This window comes from Sparus aurata, chromosome 6 (genome assembly GCF_900880675.1).
Source record: "Sparus aurata chromosome 6, fSpaAur1.1, whole genome shotgun sequence".
Taxonomy (NCBI): Eukaryota; Metazoa; Chordata; class Actinopteri; order Spariformes; family Sparidae; genus Sparus; species Sparus aurata.
The window spans coordinates 8,476,677-8,493,830 of NC_044192.1; the positions used below are offsets into that span (position 1 = coordinate 8,476,677).

Consider the following 17,154-nt stretch of genomic DNA (forward strand, 5'->3'; position numbering starts at 1 on the left):
GCACTATTCGAGCAGTGATGACTACTAATAAATCGTATTGTCTCGAAATTTTTCTAACCTTTCTTCAAAAACAAAAATAATGATTCATGAAAAGATTTCATGAATCATGAATCTTAGAAGCCACATCTTGATAATCTGGGAACTGCTGTCAATGATCACAACGCCAGACTCCACTCTGAATTGATGAAAAATTCAGAGCGATGATTCAGAGGTCTGGAATCAGACTACACAAGCCTCATGTTCCCATCTGGAACACTGTACAACTTCTGGAGGCTTTTTAGGATTAGACACATGTTGACAACGAATGGAGCTATTCAGGTGTACAGTATGAGTCACAAATCCAAACAAGAATTTAGGTTGTATTCCACTGGTTTCCCTGGTCCCCTTCACTGTCAGCACATGCAGCACGTTGAAGAGTTCATTCATTTGCTTTCATGTTGTCAAATTAGCACCTCAATCCTCAGGGCGGTGGTGGAGCCATAACGACTATTCAAGAATGAGTCATGATAAACTGTGGTGATCTTTGCATCACGTCGTCTACCCTTATGCAACACATATTCAGTGAAAGCTGTTATTATCAGAGCTGTCAGCCAACTGTATGATAATATTTTCCCCTGAAAGCCGGAGGTTGAGGATCATTTACTTCAGTAGCAGACGGATCTAAAGGACGACTGGAACAGAAAAGCTAAAATGTGAAGAGGACCAAAACCTCAGCTCCCTCTTTGGTAAGACAAATTGGAAATATTAGGTAATTAAATGCAGACAAAAATAAACCTAAAAGTAGGAAAGCAATAAAAACAACAATCAGTATGTCTGGTCAGTTTCTAGTAGCTGGCAATCATCCTCTCATCATACTTCAGCTGGAAAACTTTCAATGAGCCTAAGATCAGAGATCAAAGTTTTTCCTGTTGAAAAGAGTGAATTCTTTGCAGCTGCCAACGTGAACAGCTGCTGCAGTCATCAGTCGTACAAAGCAAACACTCGAAGGAGCAATCTAATAGTCATTAGTCACATGACTTCCTCAGTGCTCCTCAGGATGAGGACATGTAGCTGATAAATTCACTCACAACTGCAGCTGCCCCGCTGGAGAGGATGAGGCGGGGGGTAGTCAGGTGGTTGCGATTTGCAACCTCACTTTTAGATGCCACTAAATCCATACTGAACCTTCGAGTGCTCGGCAGACATTTCATCAGGTACAGATATTTGGTCTAAGGTTGGACCTTCATTTACCTTGAAACCAGGATTAATCATTTGGGGATAAAGTCAGTTTATTATGACAAGGGTTTATTATTGTAGTTTTGGTGACATCACTTAAATGAATGAAAAATGCAAAAAAAACAAGGTCGTACTAGTTGTTAACTTGATTTGGATGCACTGGATTATATTTACTGTAGCAGCCTTGTAAAAAGGTATTTAAAAAAAACAGTGAAAAAAAGCTATTTATTTGACATGGTGCTAACCTATAGACATATGCACCCACTACACTGATGATGAATCACAAGTAGTGTCAGGAGCTAAAAGGTTGGAAACCACTGATCCTATTGACTTCTTTTCAAGGTAAAAAAAAACAGAGAGGCACTTAAACACAGCAATCTTAACTGTATTCAATGAGTTATTAAATAGTAGTTTATGATAATAAAGTGTGTAGAATTATAGCGTGTCGAAGGTAGTTTACTTACATGTCTTTAATTAAAAAATGTTTAGAAAGTTTACTGAAAAAGCTGCAGCATTACACTAAATAAATACACGAATGCAAATAATTTCATCAAATGTTCAAAAACTTCAATTTGAGAGGAATTGTGTGGTTAGGGTTATAATCTAAGAGCGATTTAATTACAATATGCCAAAAAAAAAAAAGGAAAAAAAAGGAAAAGAAAAAAAAAAACTACTTATTTGCATAAAATTACTATTTTACAAATACATTATGATATTGCTGTGGGTCTTCATAGTTACCTGTGGATGCTTAAGCTCCCTAGCACTCAAATCATCCAAGCCTATGTCAAAATATTTATAATTATCTGATCTTAATGTTGGAATCAGCCTCAAATGTTCCTGCATCAGGTGGACTCATGCTGAGGTGATGTCATGAATAAGTCTGAGGATGGTGAACACTCCCTGCAGCAGGTAACGTACTGAGTTGTGACCCTGCTACAGCTCTGTTAAAATATTTCCTGGAATCAAGATGTTCCTGTGGCACTAAACCAACAGCAGCGCTGAGGCAACTCTTTGGCACCGTTGCCTTGCAAGTTGCCCCGGTGACTCACAGCTTTACAGGCTCAGCTGGAGGAAATTCTCCTCAACATACGAGCACAACAAGCTTCCAGACGGTCCAGAGCCGTCACAGACGTTTGATGGCTTGGAAAGTATGAGGCTTTGGGAGACAAGAGACATCCTGACCGCCTCCCATCAGGAACGCAGACCATCTCCCATCAGGAAATAATCTCTAACATTTAATTTGCAGTTTGAGTACTGGAATACTGTAATTCAAACAATTACACCATATATTTTTTTCACAACCACAAAGCAATTTCCCTCTTTGGACTATTGAAGCAACTGAATTAAATCTCTCTGTGGCAGAACAGTCAACTGAGGTTTTCATGCACAAGGAAAGAAGAGAAGATGACGGCACAACAAACGTCCACAACAACGTTCAGCATTTTAAAGGATGCTTTTGCACTTCATGGACACATAGAGACACAAAAGACAATCCGGCTATACTCCAGTAAAAGCATTATACAGGATTCATGGTTAGACTTATCGAAGAACAAAGTTTGTGTCCTCTCAAAGTTCACAGAAAGCATAAAACTCTCAGGCAAGTTTACATCAGGGTCTAATCAGATCCCTGCAATGTTTGCAAAAATGGTATGCTTTAATCTCAAAATCTGGCCCATAACAGAGTATTGTTTCAGCAGCGCTATGAAACCGTGATTATGAGGCACTGGAAACTAACCCCGAGGTTTTTTAATGAGAGAACCATAAATGTGGTTTTGCTTACATATCAGACAATTAGTAGCTTAAACTGGACTTGATGTAAAGCTCAACTCAGTGTTTAACTTCACCAACAGTGCAGTGCTTGTCAAACTTTAGCTGTGACTTGTAAGATGTCTGACTCATCAGGTAAACAACTAAAACCATGTCTGTCTTTGTTGGTGACCAAGCAGCTCACTCACAAAGATGTTCTGAGGTGTTGATGATCACTTGTTGATGCCGTTTGAGAACTTTATGAGACATGATATCCTCTCAGACTGTGGATATTGTTTTATGGTTATATGGCATAAAAAGTGACAATGTGTGTCACTGCCACTGCCTGAAGTTATGATTCTGATTCTGCATGCAGGTAGGCACTGAGAATATACTGTGCATGCTGGAACAGGACAATCCCAGAGTCCAGCTTTAGGCAGAAAGTAGTAAAAATAGCTTTTTTTGCTCAGAGGGTGAAGGTTTTGTTATATAACTGGATACATACCAATGGAATATTACCTTCAGTTATTTCACAAGCTGAAGAACATGAAGCTTAAAGCGTGAGTCATCTAAGAATGATTCCTAAATATTTTCCTGAGGAGACATATTCAACAGTTTTGCTGTGGTATGGAACAATAAATGGGTAAAACAATAGTCAATGTTACAACGGTCGTCTAGCAAACACAAGTCTGTAGATGAAATTCAATCTCAACAAATATTGTACTCAAATTACTATTACCGATTTAAGTTTTCTGGAAAAGTTGGAAAGTGCTGGTGAGAAAAACAAACTTAAGAGGCTTTAAAAGATGGGAAACTTCAAAGAGTATGTGGGAGCCTGCTGAACATGGGAGAGTTCAGCAAGCTTCTTGTTGATGAGATGATCATCTAACCAGATCTCTGTCGGTTTGGAAAATATGATTTCCCCAACGAAAAGATGCATTAAAACCAGAACAGAGACCCGCTCCCAGCTTGGTTGGTCTGCGTGCCAAACCAGGGCATATTTGGATGGTCTGGCTCTGCCATAAGTTGTGCCTCAGAATGCAGTTCCAGCTCAGCTCAGCAGAAAATACCAGCACTGGATGGAAAAAGGAAAAGTTTAACACGTGAACCCCTGAGGGAGCAAGCTCCTGTTAGCTTTTCCATTCTTGGGAGGTATTTCTCATTTCTGCCTCAGACGTAAAGCTTCAGGCTTTCCTGCTGTGCCTTGTTAGGATACACATCATGCAGAACACAACGCTAAACAGTGATGACTGGATGTTGCACAGCATCACTTTTGTTTATCCTCTGTCTCTCCTGTCTCTGCTTACCAACTAAAGAAGCAATCCATAAACACAAGATAACATTTCTAATTTAATCTGACGGTAACCTTTAACATTTAAATTGCCTGTGTGATAATGCCAGTAATTCCTACTTGTGTAGTACGACTTTTCTAGAAATATGAGTCAATATTTTGAAATAAGATCTGAGCTGAGTGTCACATAAATGTTACACGTTTTTACTTGAAATAGAAGTTCCTAAGCTGTTGTCCATGCACACCTGAGGGTAATAATGTAGTAAGGAAAAAACGGATGATTTAGTAGTCAGGAGCTCTAATCAGATTTGTTGGGGTAAAACTCAGACTTTTCCCCTCCTCTCTAAACACTTACAAATCGCCGCCATGTCGTCTTCCTCTGAAACTAAAAAGGACTTGTTTGGCTCTGTGGTCTTCACTGCATGACTTCTTCGCTTTCTTCTTGTTCTTCGTCTTGTTCTTCCTCTATACATCATCTTCATATTCTTAATCATATTCTTCTGCTCCTTCATTTTCTTCTTCTGCTCCTTCATTTTCTTCTTCTTCTTCTTCTTTGTCTTCCTCACTTCTTTTTCGTTTTCTTCTGCCTCTTCCTCTTCTTTGTCTTTTGGTGGATCACAAACAGAACTTTTTTTCACAAATATGTTTATTGAGACAAACTTTAAAGGTACATACCACTACGTACTGTATCGGAGCATGTAGATGCTGCACTTGTCCAGCAATTTGGCTTTGTAGTAGTCGGTTTATTTATGAGCTAAAATCTCAATATCAGCCAATAATGCGCGCTGATAATATAATTTTCCCATTATCTCGCCAATTATCAGCCATCACTACATCTCAAACATCCCCCTGCTGATCATTTCATTGATTTCCATCCAAATGTACTGTGGGTCAACACAGCAGCCTTGGCTTTTTGTTTGGGAAATTGAGTTATTATGGAGCTGCCAAATGAAGGAATTCCTCAAACAAAATGACGGATCATCATCCATAAAAATCCTTGGCAGGGTCGGCTCACCTCTATCCTGTTGATGTTTCACTGAGAAAACCCAGACAGCTTGCGCAGCTGTATGGTCCCACTATCCTTGTTTAACCCAGTGCCAATAGGCCTTAGTGTAGGATCCATTCATGTTTATGTAAAATATTTAATATGGCAGCCGGCCGTGTAAAGAGGGGAGGTGACAGACCTACCATTATGTTCTATATAAAGACTTGAGCATTAAGGAGTCTGAAGCTAACTATCCTGGCATCACTTTAAAGCTCCTGATGAAAAGCACATGACTAATGTCCTAACGATGCCTTTTCAATCCTACTGTAGCCTCGGAGACGTACACATGGTGTGATCACAGAAAGAGACGAGAGCTCTTAACTGAAACTGAACCTCTCACCCTAACAGAAGAGGTTTTTCCGTTGGTGGGGGTGTTCTGGGGTCTGTTTTTTTTTCTGGAGAGAGAGAGAGAGAGAGAGTGATGCTGTTCTCCGTTCACTGGGAATGTATTGACTGAGGATCCAACTCTCAGCCTTCCAGCTGGACCCTGCTGCTGCTCTGCTCACTGCGTGGGGTTTAAACCAGGACACAAACACACCTGACGGCTGAGGTAGGACACACCCTGGATTTATTGACAAAACATCTACCTCAACCTTTTTAAGTTTTCAACTAGTGGAGCTGGTATGTTTTATTTTCAGAGAATGCTGCATATCTGATGTGTTTAGGTCAGTTCACATGACGTCTGCTGAACACCTTAAAGGTTGTGGAGCAACAGGTCTAGGCAGCAAATTTTAGCCTGAAAAATTCCCCTTTACCAGCTGATCTAGGTCTTAACTGTCGGGAAAACTGATGGATTTAAGGGAAGTGCAATTATCTGGAGTGAGTTAGACTCGCATGCAAACTTTAGACCACAACAATTCCATCTTCTTTTAGGAATGTTCATTAGACATTTTTATATTAACTACATAATGAGCATAATCTGAAAGGAAGACAATATTTAATGGTGGGGTTTTATGTTAAATACTGTGGTCATTCATGTGTTACAGTCTTGGAGTAGTTTATCTCATGTGAGAAAAATGTTCAGTAATTTTCCATGGAGTTCAGTCAGAACACACTTGTAAATACAAACAGGTGAGGGAAATTATCTGAATCACCCCCAATTTTAAAAATTACTTCAATGAAGCAGACAGACCTTACACTACCATGAGTATTGAAACAATTAATTAGTTGATCAACAGAAAAGTAACATTTTGATGGTTCCATCGTGCCTAATGTGAGGATTCATTGTCTTTCTTATCATTGTAAACTGAATATTGTGAGAGACATTTTGGGCTCTTGGTACATAAAACATGTCCTCTCTCCACAAATTTTGCACCATGTTCGGACAATAACTAATCCTCAGTAATCCTAAACAGTAACTGACAGATTATTTGTTAATGACAATGATGTGTACTGTGAGTGAGTCCTGATGGAGACAGTAGGGGTCAGCAGGGGAGAGATGCTGGTGACATCCCTCGTTTGGATGTTTTATGAACTTCAAACTTCTAGAGAACTGAAAATATTTAAGAATGAGAACAAAAGAATTAAACAGCACCAGTCTGACTGGAGTGAAGTCAGATTGACTGGATCGAGTTGCAAGGCTCGTTTGATTACATGAAAGAAACACACAATAATAGCACAATGATCTCCAACTTACCACCAAGTTGCAAAACAAACGTCACATTAAGAAAACAGCCTTTTCTCTGCACATGTGGAACAAAAGGCAGTGTGGGTGCATAGAAGGGGGTCTTTGCTGTGTGATATTTTGCTGTCGCGGCAGGATGTGCGACCACCACCACATATTTGTGGGTGGACCAACTGCTCAAGTGGAGGACTCAGACTCCATCAAGACTGCCAGAGGCACGCAACCAGACGATCTCAGCCTCTCTGCTGGCTGTTTGAATGTGTAACAGAGGAAGACATATAAATCATTTTGTGAATCACCACAGATGCTGAATAGGTGAGCACTGGAGAAACATTTATGTTGGCTAAAAGAACTCCTTTCCAGTAGAGGTTTTCAGAGCCTCATGGAAACACTGATAGAAAAAAGAGCAGCACCGATCACTCCAGGAACTCTGTATGCCCTTTCACCATGCTCTGTTTTAGCAATACCTTCCTAAATCAGGCTTATTTGGGAGTCTCAAACTGAAACTCATGTGGAGGACAAAGAACAGTTTTTGTGTGTCTGAGGTGGCACTGTTGAGCATAAAGGTTACTATAGTTTTACAGAAAACCAATCAAAAGGTTTGTTTACATTTGTTTCGATGTAGAAAACCCTGCATCGTGCATCGGCTTTCATACTATTTAAATATCTTTTCTCATGATGTTATTTGAAAGTATACATCTCATTAATCTAAACCGCATGTTTTGCTTTCATATTTCATCTGTACCCACTTTCACTGAAGTAAAGTTGGAGATCTAACTGTCTATTGGACCACAGATTCAAGAAAATGACAGCACGAGTTTAACTAAAACTAGCAATTAATCAAAGATGTCGCTGTTGGGTAGATATCAAAGATACCAGCAAAGCAATGCAGTACAGGAAGTAAGCATAGCAGAAACGTCAGATAGGTCAGACCACCGTGTTTGACAAATCTCTAAAGGTTACAGTTACCGCTAAAAGTGACAGTGGAAATAAACAAGTTTGCTGATTACACATAAAGTATCTCCACAATGCAAATCAACCACCAGTTGTCTACCCGGAAGTGGTGTAGTGGTTGCCACTCAGTTGACTACATGGAAAATCACTGCTGAAATGTTTGCATGATGTAACCACTGTAACCACCAGTGGTGGAAAGTCATTATATTTATTCAAGTACTTCAATTTTGAGGTACTTGTACTTTACTTGTGTATTTCCATTTCATGGTAGTTTTTACTTCTTCTCCACAACATTTATTCGGCAGCTGTAAACAGCAGTTAGTAACTATCTTTCAGGTGAAGACTACACAACCAAAACATCAAATTAATTATGTTACATAAGCTGATGCATTATTGAAGATTATTCCCACATGATATGAAGCAGTTACTATCAGCTCCATCCCAACCGACTACAATATTAAAGATTACATGATGACATGCTAATGCATCAAAATTGACTAGAGAATGCAATTTCCGAGGAAACTGCAGTGGGAATAACTTTAAATGAAGGGGTAGCTGAAGGACTATGAAGAGTTGGCAATATTAGAAAAGGGATAAAAGGTTTAAAATATAGTGTAAGCAATGAAACGTGCTGAAATTACAGCTTTAGTGTGACCACTTACATGAGCTTAAATGTACGGAGAAAGTGCTGAGGTGTCATTAAGGTCTCTCAGTTGGAATGAGGGTAAAACAACAGAGATAAGCCCTACGGGAACTGCAAAGAGCTGCTTTACAGGAGAATGAGTTGAGTTGCTTGTGTGTGTGTGTGTGTGTGTGTGTGTGTGTGTGTGTGTGTGTGTGTGTGTGGTGGTGGTGGTGGTGTGGTGGTGTGTGGTGTGTGTGTGTGTGAATGTCATCAGTTAGTAACCCACAAACTGCAGTTAACTGCAGCGGGACTCCTGGGACAGGCTGGTCATTTACTAGAGATTCACATGAAGGGGGACTTGTAAACTAAAAAATGGTATGGAGAGGCATCATGGGAAATCTTGGATCCATATGTCAGCCTCTGCTGCGATAACTATTCCTTTTTTAATCCGTCTCATATGCTCATATGATATAATCACCAGTTCTACGAAGTGCCATTTTATGTAACAGCAAATGAACTATGAACTATCGTAACCTTTTCACTTGTGCAAACATTACAATGGGTCATTCATGAAGACAATGTAAACTGAGGTAAACTACAGGTTCTGCGCATCTGTCGTTATGTTGAAGTTGGACTTAAACTGCAGGGAAAAACAAACCAGAAAACATTCCACTGCTCGGACAGGTTATTTCCTCAGTGACATCACAGTCTAGCTCTGTCTATTAGTTCTAGAGCTGACATCTGCATCTGCGTTTTCCTACAGCTCTGCCTGGTTGCTGTTTCAACGCTCAGTCCTCTGTTAAACCATGAGGGTCTTCCTCCTGCTCTGCCTGCTGGCACTAGGCAATGCCAAACCCTACCAGCCAATAAATGTCATGGACTTCATGAAAAACTTTGACATAATGATGGCTGATGCGGGTGATGATGACGACGACGACGATGATGACGATGACGATGATGACGATTATGACGATGAGAACTGTCCAGCTGGTTGCCGTTGCTCACCCGGAGTGGTGCAGTGTTCCGACCAAGGTTAGAAACACACACACACACACACACACACACACACACACATCTGGATTCACACATTACTGTAAACACAGTGGGTTTAAAGACACCCTGACACACCTTCACAGATACAGAGGAAGGCTTGTTCTTTTATCTAATCATAAAAACTAAGTGAGGGTCATCATTTAAGATTAGTAAATAGGTTTGGTATTATTCTACAAAACTACCTGACCATCTATGTTACAGACTGATGATGTGAATGTTAGAAACCACCAGGGTTGAAAACCAGAAATGTTTTTATGTCAAATAAAATGTGAGGGGCCATCCCTCACTGATTGACTGACTTAATAAAACTCTCCATGTATGCTGAGAGAATAAATCAGTCAAGTCAGTACCAAATTCTTTGAACCATATTTTGTTAAATTATGGTGTGCAGCCAAACATGCCTCATGGCATTATTTAAGATCTGAGAGTGAGTCAGAAAGATAGCTATGACTTCTTCACCTTTGCATCTCAGTATTTGATATTAACTCATAGATGTTGCCTGAGTTCTGATTTTTATCACCTGTGGTCCATCTCTGGTCTTTAATCAGGCATTTGTGTTTCTGTCAACAGGTCAGATCTCTGTGCCAGAGAAGATTCCCGAGGACACTCTCCTCCTAGACCTCCAAAACAATGATATCACTGAAATCAAGGAGGACGACTTTAAAGGCCTGAACAGGCTTTATGTAAGAGTAAATTCTAATCTGGTTTACATTGCACATAGTAATCAACAACACAAACAGACCTCAACATCTGGTATAACAAGTGAAGAACATCATCAGTTCATCTGATGAAAACAATCTAAGTGAGTAAATATTCTCCAGTCACGCATCCAATTTAGAGCTTGAGTAATGTGGATGGTATTGTATCAGTCTGAACATGTACTGGGAGTGCCAGTCATTCTCCAAATCTGACCAAATCCAAACCACTAAGGAAATCTTGGCCATATACCACAGAACAAGAGGTGACTAGCTGAAGAAGAGCCCTAAGAGACTGACTTCTTCAAGCTTAAACAGGATGGATACATGGGAAATAGATTTTGATGTTACCAAGAAGACGTACACTAAGTCTACACAGCGAGTATACGAAAGCGGCATATTTGCAGAGCAGCAGCAGCTTCAGTCTTCTGTCTCTTTCTAGGCATTATGCGTTCAGATACAGTATTTGTATACCTAACCCATGCTTTGGCAGCACTCAGAGCCTAACACACAATCTCTGTTTATAAGGGTTGAAGCATTAAAATACACTATGGTTTTTGTATGCATAGCCTGTGTAGACAGCTGGATTGTTTAAAATAGAAGAGGATCCGTTTTGAAAGATGTGTGTGAGACGAACAGATGAAAAATGTTGTAAGAGGCTTTACAGTTCCACTATAAGTCTGCACTTGGGCACAGTGGTGCGTTGAGCTAAATGCTAATGTTGGTATGCTCACAAGGACATGTTTAACATTTGTTTAACATTTCCACAATCTCTGTTTAGCATACTATCATGCTAACATTTAATGTGCTAATTAGCACTAACACATAGTGTAGCTTAAGATAATGGGAAAATCACAAATTTTAGGTGTATTTGGTCTTCACATGTAGATTAATATATTATTCAATTAGCAAATGCTTTTGTCCAAAGCAGCATACAAGTGAGTTACAACAAGCCACAATGGATCAAGGAGAAAACTGAGAATAAGTGTCTAAAAGGCACACTCGAAGTGTGCAGATATTTTGAAATGAAACCCAACTAAGTTAGTTTCTTCACCTGAGAAAACGGAGAAAGACAGATACATCTAGACATCTCAGAAAAAGAAAATGTCATTTTCGCATTCACCAATTGCTCTACAGCGCAACTGTTAATACTTGCGGAGGAAGATATGAGATACAGTGATCAACCAATGAATTAGTAAAGCAACAAAATGCCTGGATGGCATTCAGGACATTAAATGAGTCACATTCAGACTCAGACAAATAATGACAATACCATCTTTTAGCTATTAAAGTTACCAGATGAAAGGAAACAGCTCAGTAATGTCAGTCTAAATTCAGCCTGCAGTCTTATAAGATGAAAGTCTGTATATGAAACTCACAGTTGAGAAGTAGGGGCAGTAACAGAAGGTCTGTCTTTGATTGAGTTGATTTTCCCAGCTGGGATGGCCTAAAAATCTGGTTTATACTGTTCTATATCAAAGCAAACAAACATAACAATTTGTAAGCAAAATTAGGTGCTAATACAGTGGTTTGTCAATGTGTGTTGTTCCACTCTTACACCAGCCTTGGGAAAGGCAGCAAAACTCAGTTTGAAACTACTAATCTTTCCCACAACAGGGCCTGTTCCTGATCAACAACAAGATCTCCAAGATCCACCCCAGGGCTTTCAGAAACATGGAGCGTCTCAAACTGCTGTACCTCTCCTACAACCTGCTGACTGAGATTCCTGCAAACCTGCCTCCTAATGTCATCGAGCTCCGCTTCCATGAAAACAAGATCAACAAAATCCAGAAGGATGCATTTAAAGGTCTGAGGAAGCTCCATGTGCTGGGTAAGACCTGGTTCTCCTTTTTTGTATTGGTCAGCAATGATCAGTATACTCGAAGGTCAGAGGGAGGAGTAATGAATCAACTCCTACACTGTAGTCTCTGGTTTGAATGGTGAACTGCAGACTTATCCCGGGCCAACAAGTCCTTAAACCTGATCTGTCACCACTGTAGTGAGAGAGCTGGTGAAATGAAACAACATTGACTGTTGTTGGAGACGGGATGGAGACGGGATGGAAATCTTCATCTCCAGTGTCAGACTGATTAAAGAAAAGGTCATGGTTAAAGCAATGTTAATCATGCGGTGACAAAGCCGCATAATCATCCACAATGACCTCCTACTTTTAATATCTGGTTACACTGTAACATAGTCCGACTACTTCTATCTATGAGACAACAGTTTTTAATCCCTCTAACACCACTGTGCTTTCGCATCTGTGTGATGGTCTGCATGACAGAATTTCCTTTGGTCATGTCTGCAAGGGCTAACATGAGGAATGTGCAGATAACCATGCCAACTGTATATGTACGGGAACATATGCACATACATGCTATATGTACAGAACTAAATGTGCTGCTGCCGTGTCCAACATCCACATCTGATTTTGAGTATTTTTCGGGGACTTAACAGGTTTATACTAGAGTATATTATAATTGATCGTTTGCGAAAAGGCCTTCTAAAGTGTTTCTTCACGTGCAAAAGCACTGGGAGTTTTTCCTCATTAATAAAACAATGTTGAATCACATTCAAATGACTAATGAAAACAGAGACGTGTATCACAGCTAGCATTGACAGAATATCAGCCTGAATATCTTTTTTCAATCCAGCCAAGCTTTAATTGTTATCAATAAATCATTTAAATTACTTTTGTCAAGTTTTGACTTCTCTCTGATATATCTACAATAATTTCCTTGATGTATGTTCTCTACCGTAATCAGAAGATATAATGGATCATTAATAATCAAACCAGATGTTTTGTGCTTTTCCAAACAGAACTGGGTGCCAACCCTCTGGCAAACAGTGGGATTGAGCTGGGAGCTTTTAACGGCTTGTCAAGCCTGTATGTCGGTATGGCAGAGGCCAAACTAACTGCCGTGCCAAAAGGTAGAAAAACACTCACTGTCATGCTAGACTGATTGAAATAAATGAATGGTAAACTTTTATTTCTCATCCAGTCACACAATTCACATACAGTTTTACTATATTGGACCTAAACTGTAGAACTAATGGTTATGTTTGGTGTGTTTTGTTTTATCTCCCAGATCTCCCAAATGCCATCACGGAGCTGAACCTGGACTACAACAAGATTGGAAAAGTGGAGGTAGAAGACTTCATCAGATATAAAAATCTGCTCAGGTGAAAATCAGCCACATATCATCTTGGAAATGTATGATCTCATCTATTCCCAAATTTTGCCCACGGTGTCTGCTTGTAAAACTTAACTACAGAATTTTAAAAAAAAGTGTCACCTTGTATCTCTATGTTAACATTATTGTGTTTAAACTGTCAGCTAGCATTAAACAAAAATCTCCAATTCATAAGTGCTGTTTTTTATGTCCATAATCATGCAGCTGCACTGTTCATGTGCAAGTTAGAATGGGAAGTTTAAATATAGTTGTGATTGTTAATTTGATGATGATTGTTAGTGTAAGTGGGGAGACCTGTCAAATATTCTTTGTCAATTTTTGCAGGCTAAGACTGGGTTTTAACCAGATCAAGTCTGTAGAAAATGGGAGCTTTGTCAGCATCCCAAATGTCCGTGAGATCCACCTTGACAACAACCGTCTGAGAAAGGTCCCACCAGGCCTCAACTCCCTGCGCTATCTTCAGGTGAGATGCAGACACCGTAACGAGTCTGGCACTGCAATCTGTATTAGTGCCCGTCACAAAACGGATTTGTGACGGGCACTTTGATCGACAAGTATCTCTGAGCAAGCTTTTTTTTCTTTTTAACAAATACCTATTTCTACAAGTCCTAAAGATGAGGAGGTAGATTTCTTCTTTTCGTGCTAAGGTCCTTCAGCTCGTCCTAGAGTTTCCCAAGGTTTCCATGTGCTAGGCCAAAAAACCTCAACAGTGAAGCATCCAAAGGCATCCTAATCACCTGATTGAACCACCCCAAATGGCCCCTCTTAATCAGACTTCCTTACTTCCTTTTGATGCTGCTCCAATCCACCTGTCAACATCAAGCTCGATCTTACTCTCCTAAGAAAGGTTAACTTTTTTTACCTTCCCTAAATCTCTTAACCAGAATTACAAGTTGTGGTGGATGAAATTTTCCGTTACAAAATTGGACAAAACTTCATGACCCTCATACATCATCAATGTTTGTCGATGGAATTGACGCAATCAGATGTGAATTGACATTTCCAATATTCTGTCTTCAACTGTGATTTTTCTTCTGCGTTATCGTGGCAATCCAAACAAAAAGCCATTTTTCCAATTGTCTGATGAAGATAGAAAGGCCTGGATGCTACCAATTCATTCACAACTTCTCACTATCAATCAAGTCAACAAATACAAAAGGAACACTGCTTCATTGCTTGGTCAAAAGTGGTTCTTTATAGGTAACCATTTACAACCCTTGCTCCTACCCTGCCAGGACTTTGAAACGACAGAGAGTTAATAACCCTCAGTTTCAAATGTGCTTCTGGGCCATGCAGTCCTGACACTTTACCCTCCTCCTCTATCCCAACAAGAATCGAAAGACCCTTCCCCTTAGCATAAACGTGCAAGGAAGGGGCAGAGCTAAGTGGTAGGGGCAAGGGTTGTATTGGGATCAGGCCTATTTCAGACTATTCCAGTTGCAATAAAGGTAACAATTAAGATGTTATAATAAAAACCATAAAACCATAAAATTACTCCCAACCCTCCGACTTGTAACTCAGACCTTTCCAGTTTTTTTGTCCTTTCTTTTTTTTGTCTAAAGGTTGTGATTTTGAGTTTCCATTGTAGCAGTTAAGCATCATTAGGACAGATTTCCCAGTCACGATAGGTTGACTGCCAAGGCAGAAAAATAGCTGATTAAAGTAAATCTTCTCTGTCTGTTTAGGTGATTTTCCTCCATGGCAACAAAATCAGCAACGTTGGAGTGAACGACTTCTGTCCCATCAGGGCCAGTGTCAAGAAGAACCTGTACACAGGCATCAGTCTGTTTGCCAACCCTGTTAAATATTGGGAAGTCCAGCCAGCCACTTTTCGCTGTGTGACTGGACGGAGGGGCGTCCAGCTCGGAAACTTCAGAAAATAGAAGCATTAAGTGAAACCAATGCATTCCAAACAGCTCAGAAATAGAGAACTGCCAATATCCTCGTTACAGCATGAGGAAGGAGCTGGAAATAATTCTGACAGATAAAACAAGATGAAACTGCATTCCTAAGATGTTAACTGTTCAGGAAATGAGAGAAAATGCCATTATATTGATGTATATTAGAAACTGTAGTACATGTTGTTAAATGCTGGTAAAATTTACACACAAAAGTTCTCAACCAGAAAAAAAAAATAAAACAAAACTGTCTGGTTGTATGTATGGAATAAGAATATTAAGTCATAAGCTAAAACACCAAGACAATGTTTTCAGTCAGTAAAGTTGGGGTGGATATAACAACATTAACAGCTGTACATTATAATGACATTCAACACCAGAGCCCTGCTTACCTTTGTGAGGTGCATTCCAGAAGGTTATCCTTACATTTTGTCATTCTTTTGCTGTGCAAACTTTCCCAGGACTTAAGCGCCTCCTTCTGGTCAGTTTTGGAGCAATACAACCCAATGACTTGACTTGAGCAGCATTAAATGCTGATGCCTTTTTAATTCTTTCCTTACTCAATTAAAAATAAAACCACATTGAGTGAGATACAGCAGATACATTTGTCTAAGTTGTATTTGAAACACAGTGTTTTCCCCTCATTCTTTTTTATATAATATTTACGTATTTGTAAAGACATTGTCATTATCATGGAAGAGTCACTATAGGCCATATCTGTAACATAACAGGAGCTTTAAAACCTTTTCCTCCCAGCAGAAGTCTGTACAGTTGATTAATGATGGTGGCATTATTTAGTGCAATAAGTCACTTCTATCCTGATGTCTGTCCTGATGTTTTATATTATCTCATTGCATGTCTGTATTGTCTTTATTTAGTAGCTGAAAGCTACGTGTGAGACTGGATTACACATTGTCCTTGATGTAAACCTGAAACATCACATTCACGTTTTATGAATTATAGCAACCAAGTGAACTACAGTTATCTTTGAAATTAAAAGCAGGTAACATAATTCCCAACCCTGAAAGCAACTTCCTTACATGTCCAACATGTTCCTGTTTCGTCCAGTGATCTCTCCTCTGAAATGGTGCTATATTTATTTAGTATGTCTTTAAATAAAACCTGGAACACCTCCCCATTTATGTCCTCAATTTTGTTGAAAATCAAAGTGGATTTTGTATTGGAAACATTTGAGCTTTTATGCTCAAACCCTCTTGTCATCTGGGAAAAATTGTGATTTGGGCTGTTTGAATACATTTGACTTAACACAGCAGACATTGTTTGAATAAAAATATCTGCAAAAATCATTTGCCAAGGTCTTGATTGTAAAGATATTAGCAGGGAGAAAAAAAACCCTAAAAAGGTTGATTACCAGAGACTATAAATCCTCAACCCTGTAGACATAGTTTCTGAACATTGCATGGATTGTTTTTAAATAGGCAAAATTGTTGTTCAAATAACTTTAAATCTCAAACCTAATGGAGAGAGAAAAATACTGGTATTAATTAGAGGATTAGATAACAATTCTTTGGATTAATGGTTATAAATGACTACATGTCATACACTAATGAAAATTGTCAACCAAAAGTTTATAAAGCATGCCAGAAAATCCCCATACTGAAGAAGGAACCAAACTATCTTAACCATTTTTGCATGAACAATTAAATTACTAATAAATAAATTATCAAAATGATTGATATTATTATCATACATAATTTTTACTATTATTTTGATCAACTAATCAACTTAGGTCTTAGTACTAAATCTAGGAAAAAAAGTGAGTTTTCCAGTGTCACTCCAGCTAAATGTGGTTA

General features: G+C 39.2%; 2 protein-coding genes across 4 annotated transcripts in view; one reads left to right on the forward strand and one right to left on the reverse strand.

Moving 5' to 3' along the window:
• The window catches only part of cenpp (centromere protein P), an 85,219-nt gene that overhangs the window by 27,982 nt on the left and 40,083 nt on the right, over positions 1–17,154 (reverse strand). The gene's annotated exons all lie outside the window — the stretch shown is intronic.
• On the forward strand, positions 5,527–16,610 carry aspn (asporin (LRR class 1)). 2 transcript variants are annotated; one of them, XM_030420701.1, is made up of 8 exons: positions 5,527–5,847; positions 9,264–9,532; positions 10,124–10,236; positions 11,866–12,079; positions 13,069–13,179; positions 13,338–13,431; positions 13,767–13,905; positions 15,128–16,610. In XM_030420701.1, the coding sequence occupies exons 2-8, from the start codon at positions 9,307–9,309 to the stop codon at positions 15,323–15,325; spliced, it is 1,095 nt and encodes a 364-aa protein (XP_030276561.1). In that variant the 5' UTR covers positions 5,527–5,847; positions 9,264–9,306; the 3' UTR covers positions 15,326–16,610. The 2 variants fall into 2 exon arrangements, with proteins under 2 accessions (XP_030276561.1, XP_030276562.1); XM_030420702.1 differs by lacking the exon at positions 5,527–5,847 and adding an exon at positions 5,900–5,918.

Excerpts from the sequence above, each read along its gene's own strand:
- aspn (XM_030420701.1), top strand. The coding sequence starts at position 9,307 with ATGAGGGTCTTCCTCCTGCTCTGCCTGCTGGCACTAGGCAATGCCAAA. Across the intron at positions 10,237-11,865 it reads AAGGCCTGAACAGGCTTTAT|GGCCTGTTCCTGATCAACAA; the intron begins GTAAGAGTAAAT and ends TTCCCACAACAG. Across the intron at positions 13,906-15,127 it reads ACTCCCTGCGCTATCTTCAG|GTGATTTTCCTCCATGGCAA; the intron begins GTGAGATGCAGA and ends CTGTCTGTTTAG.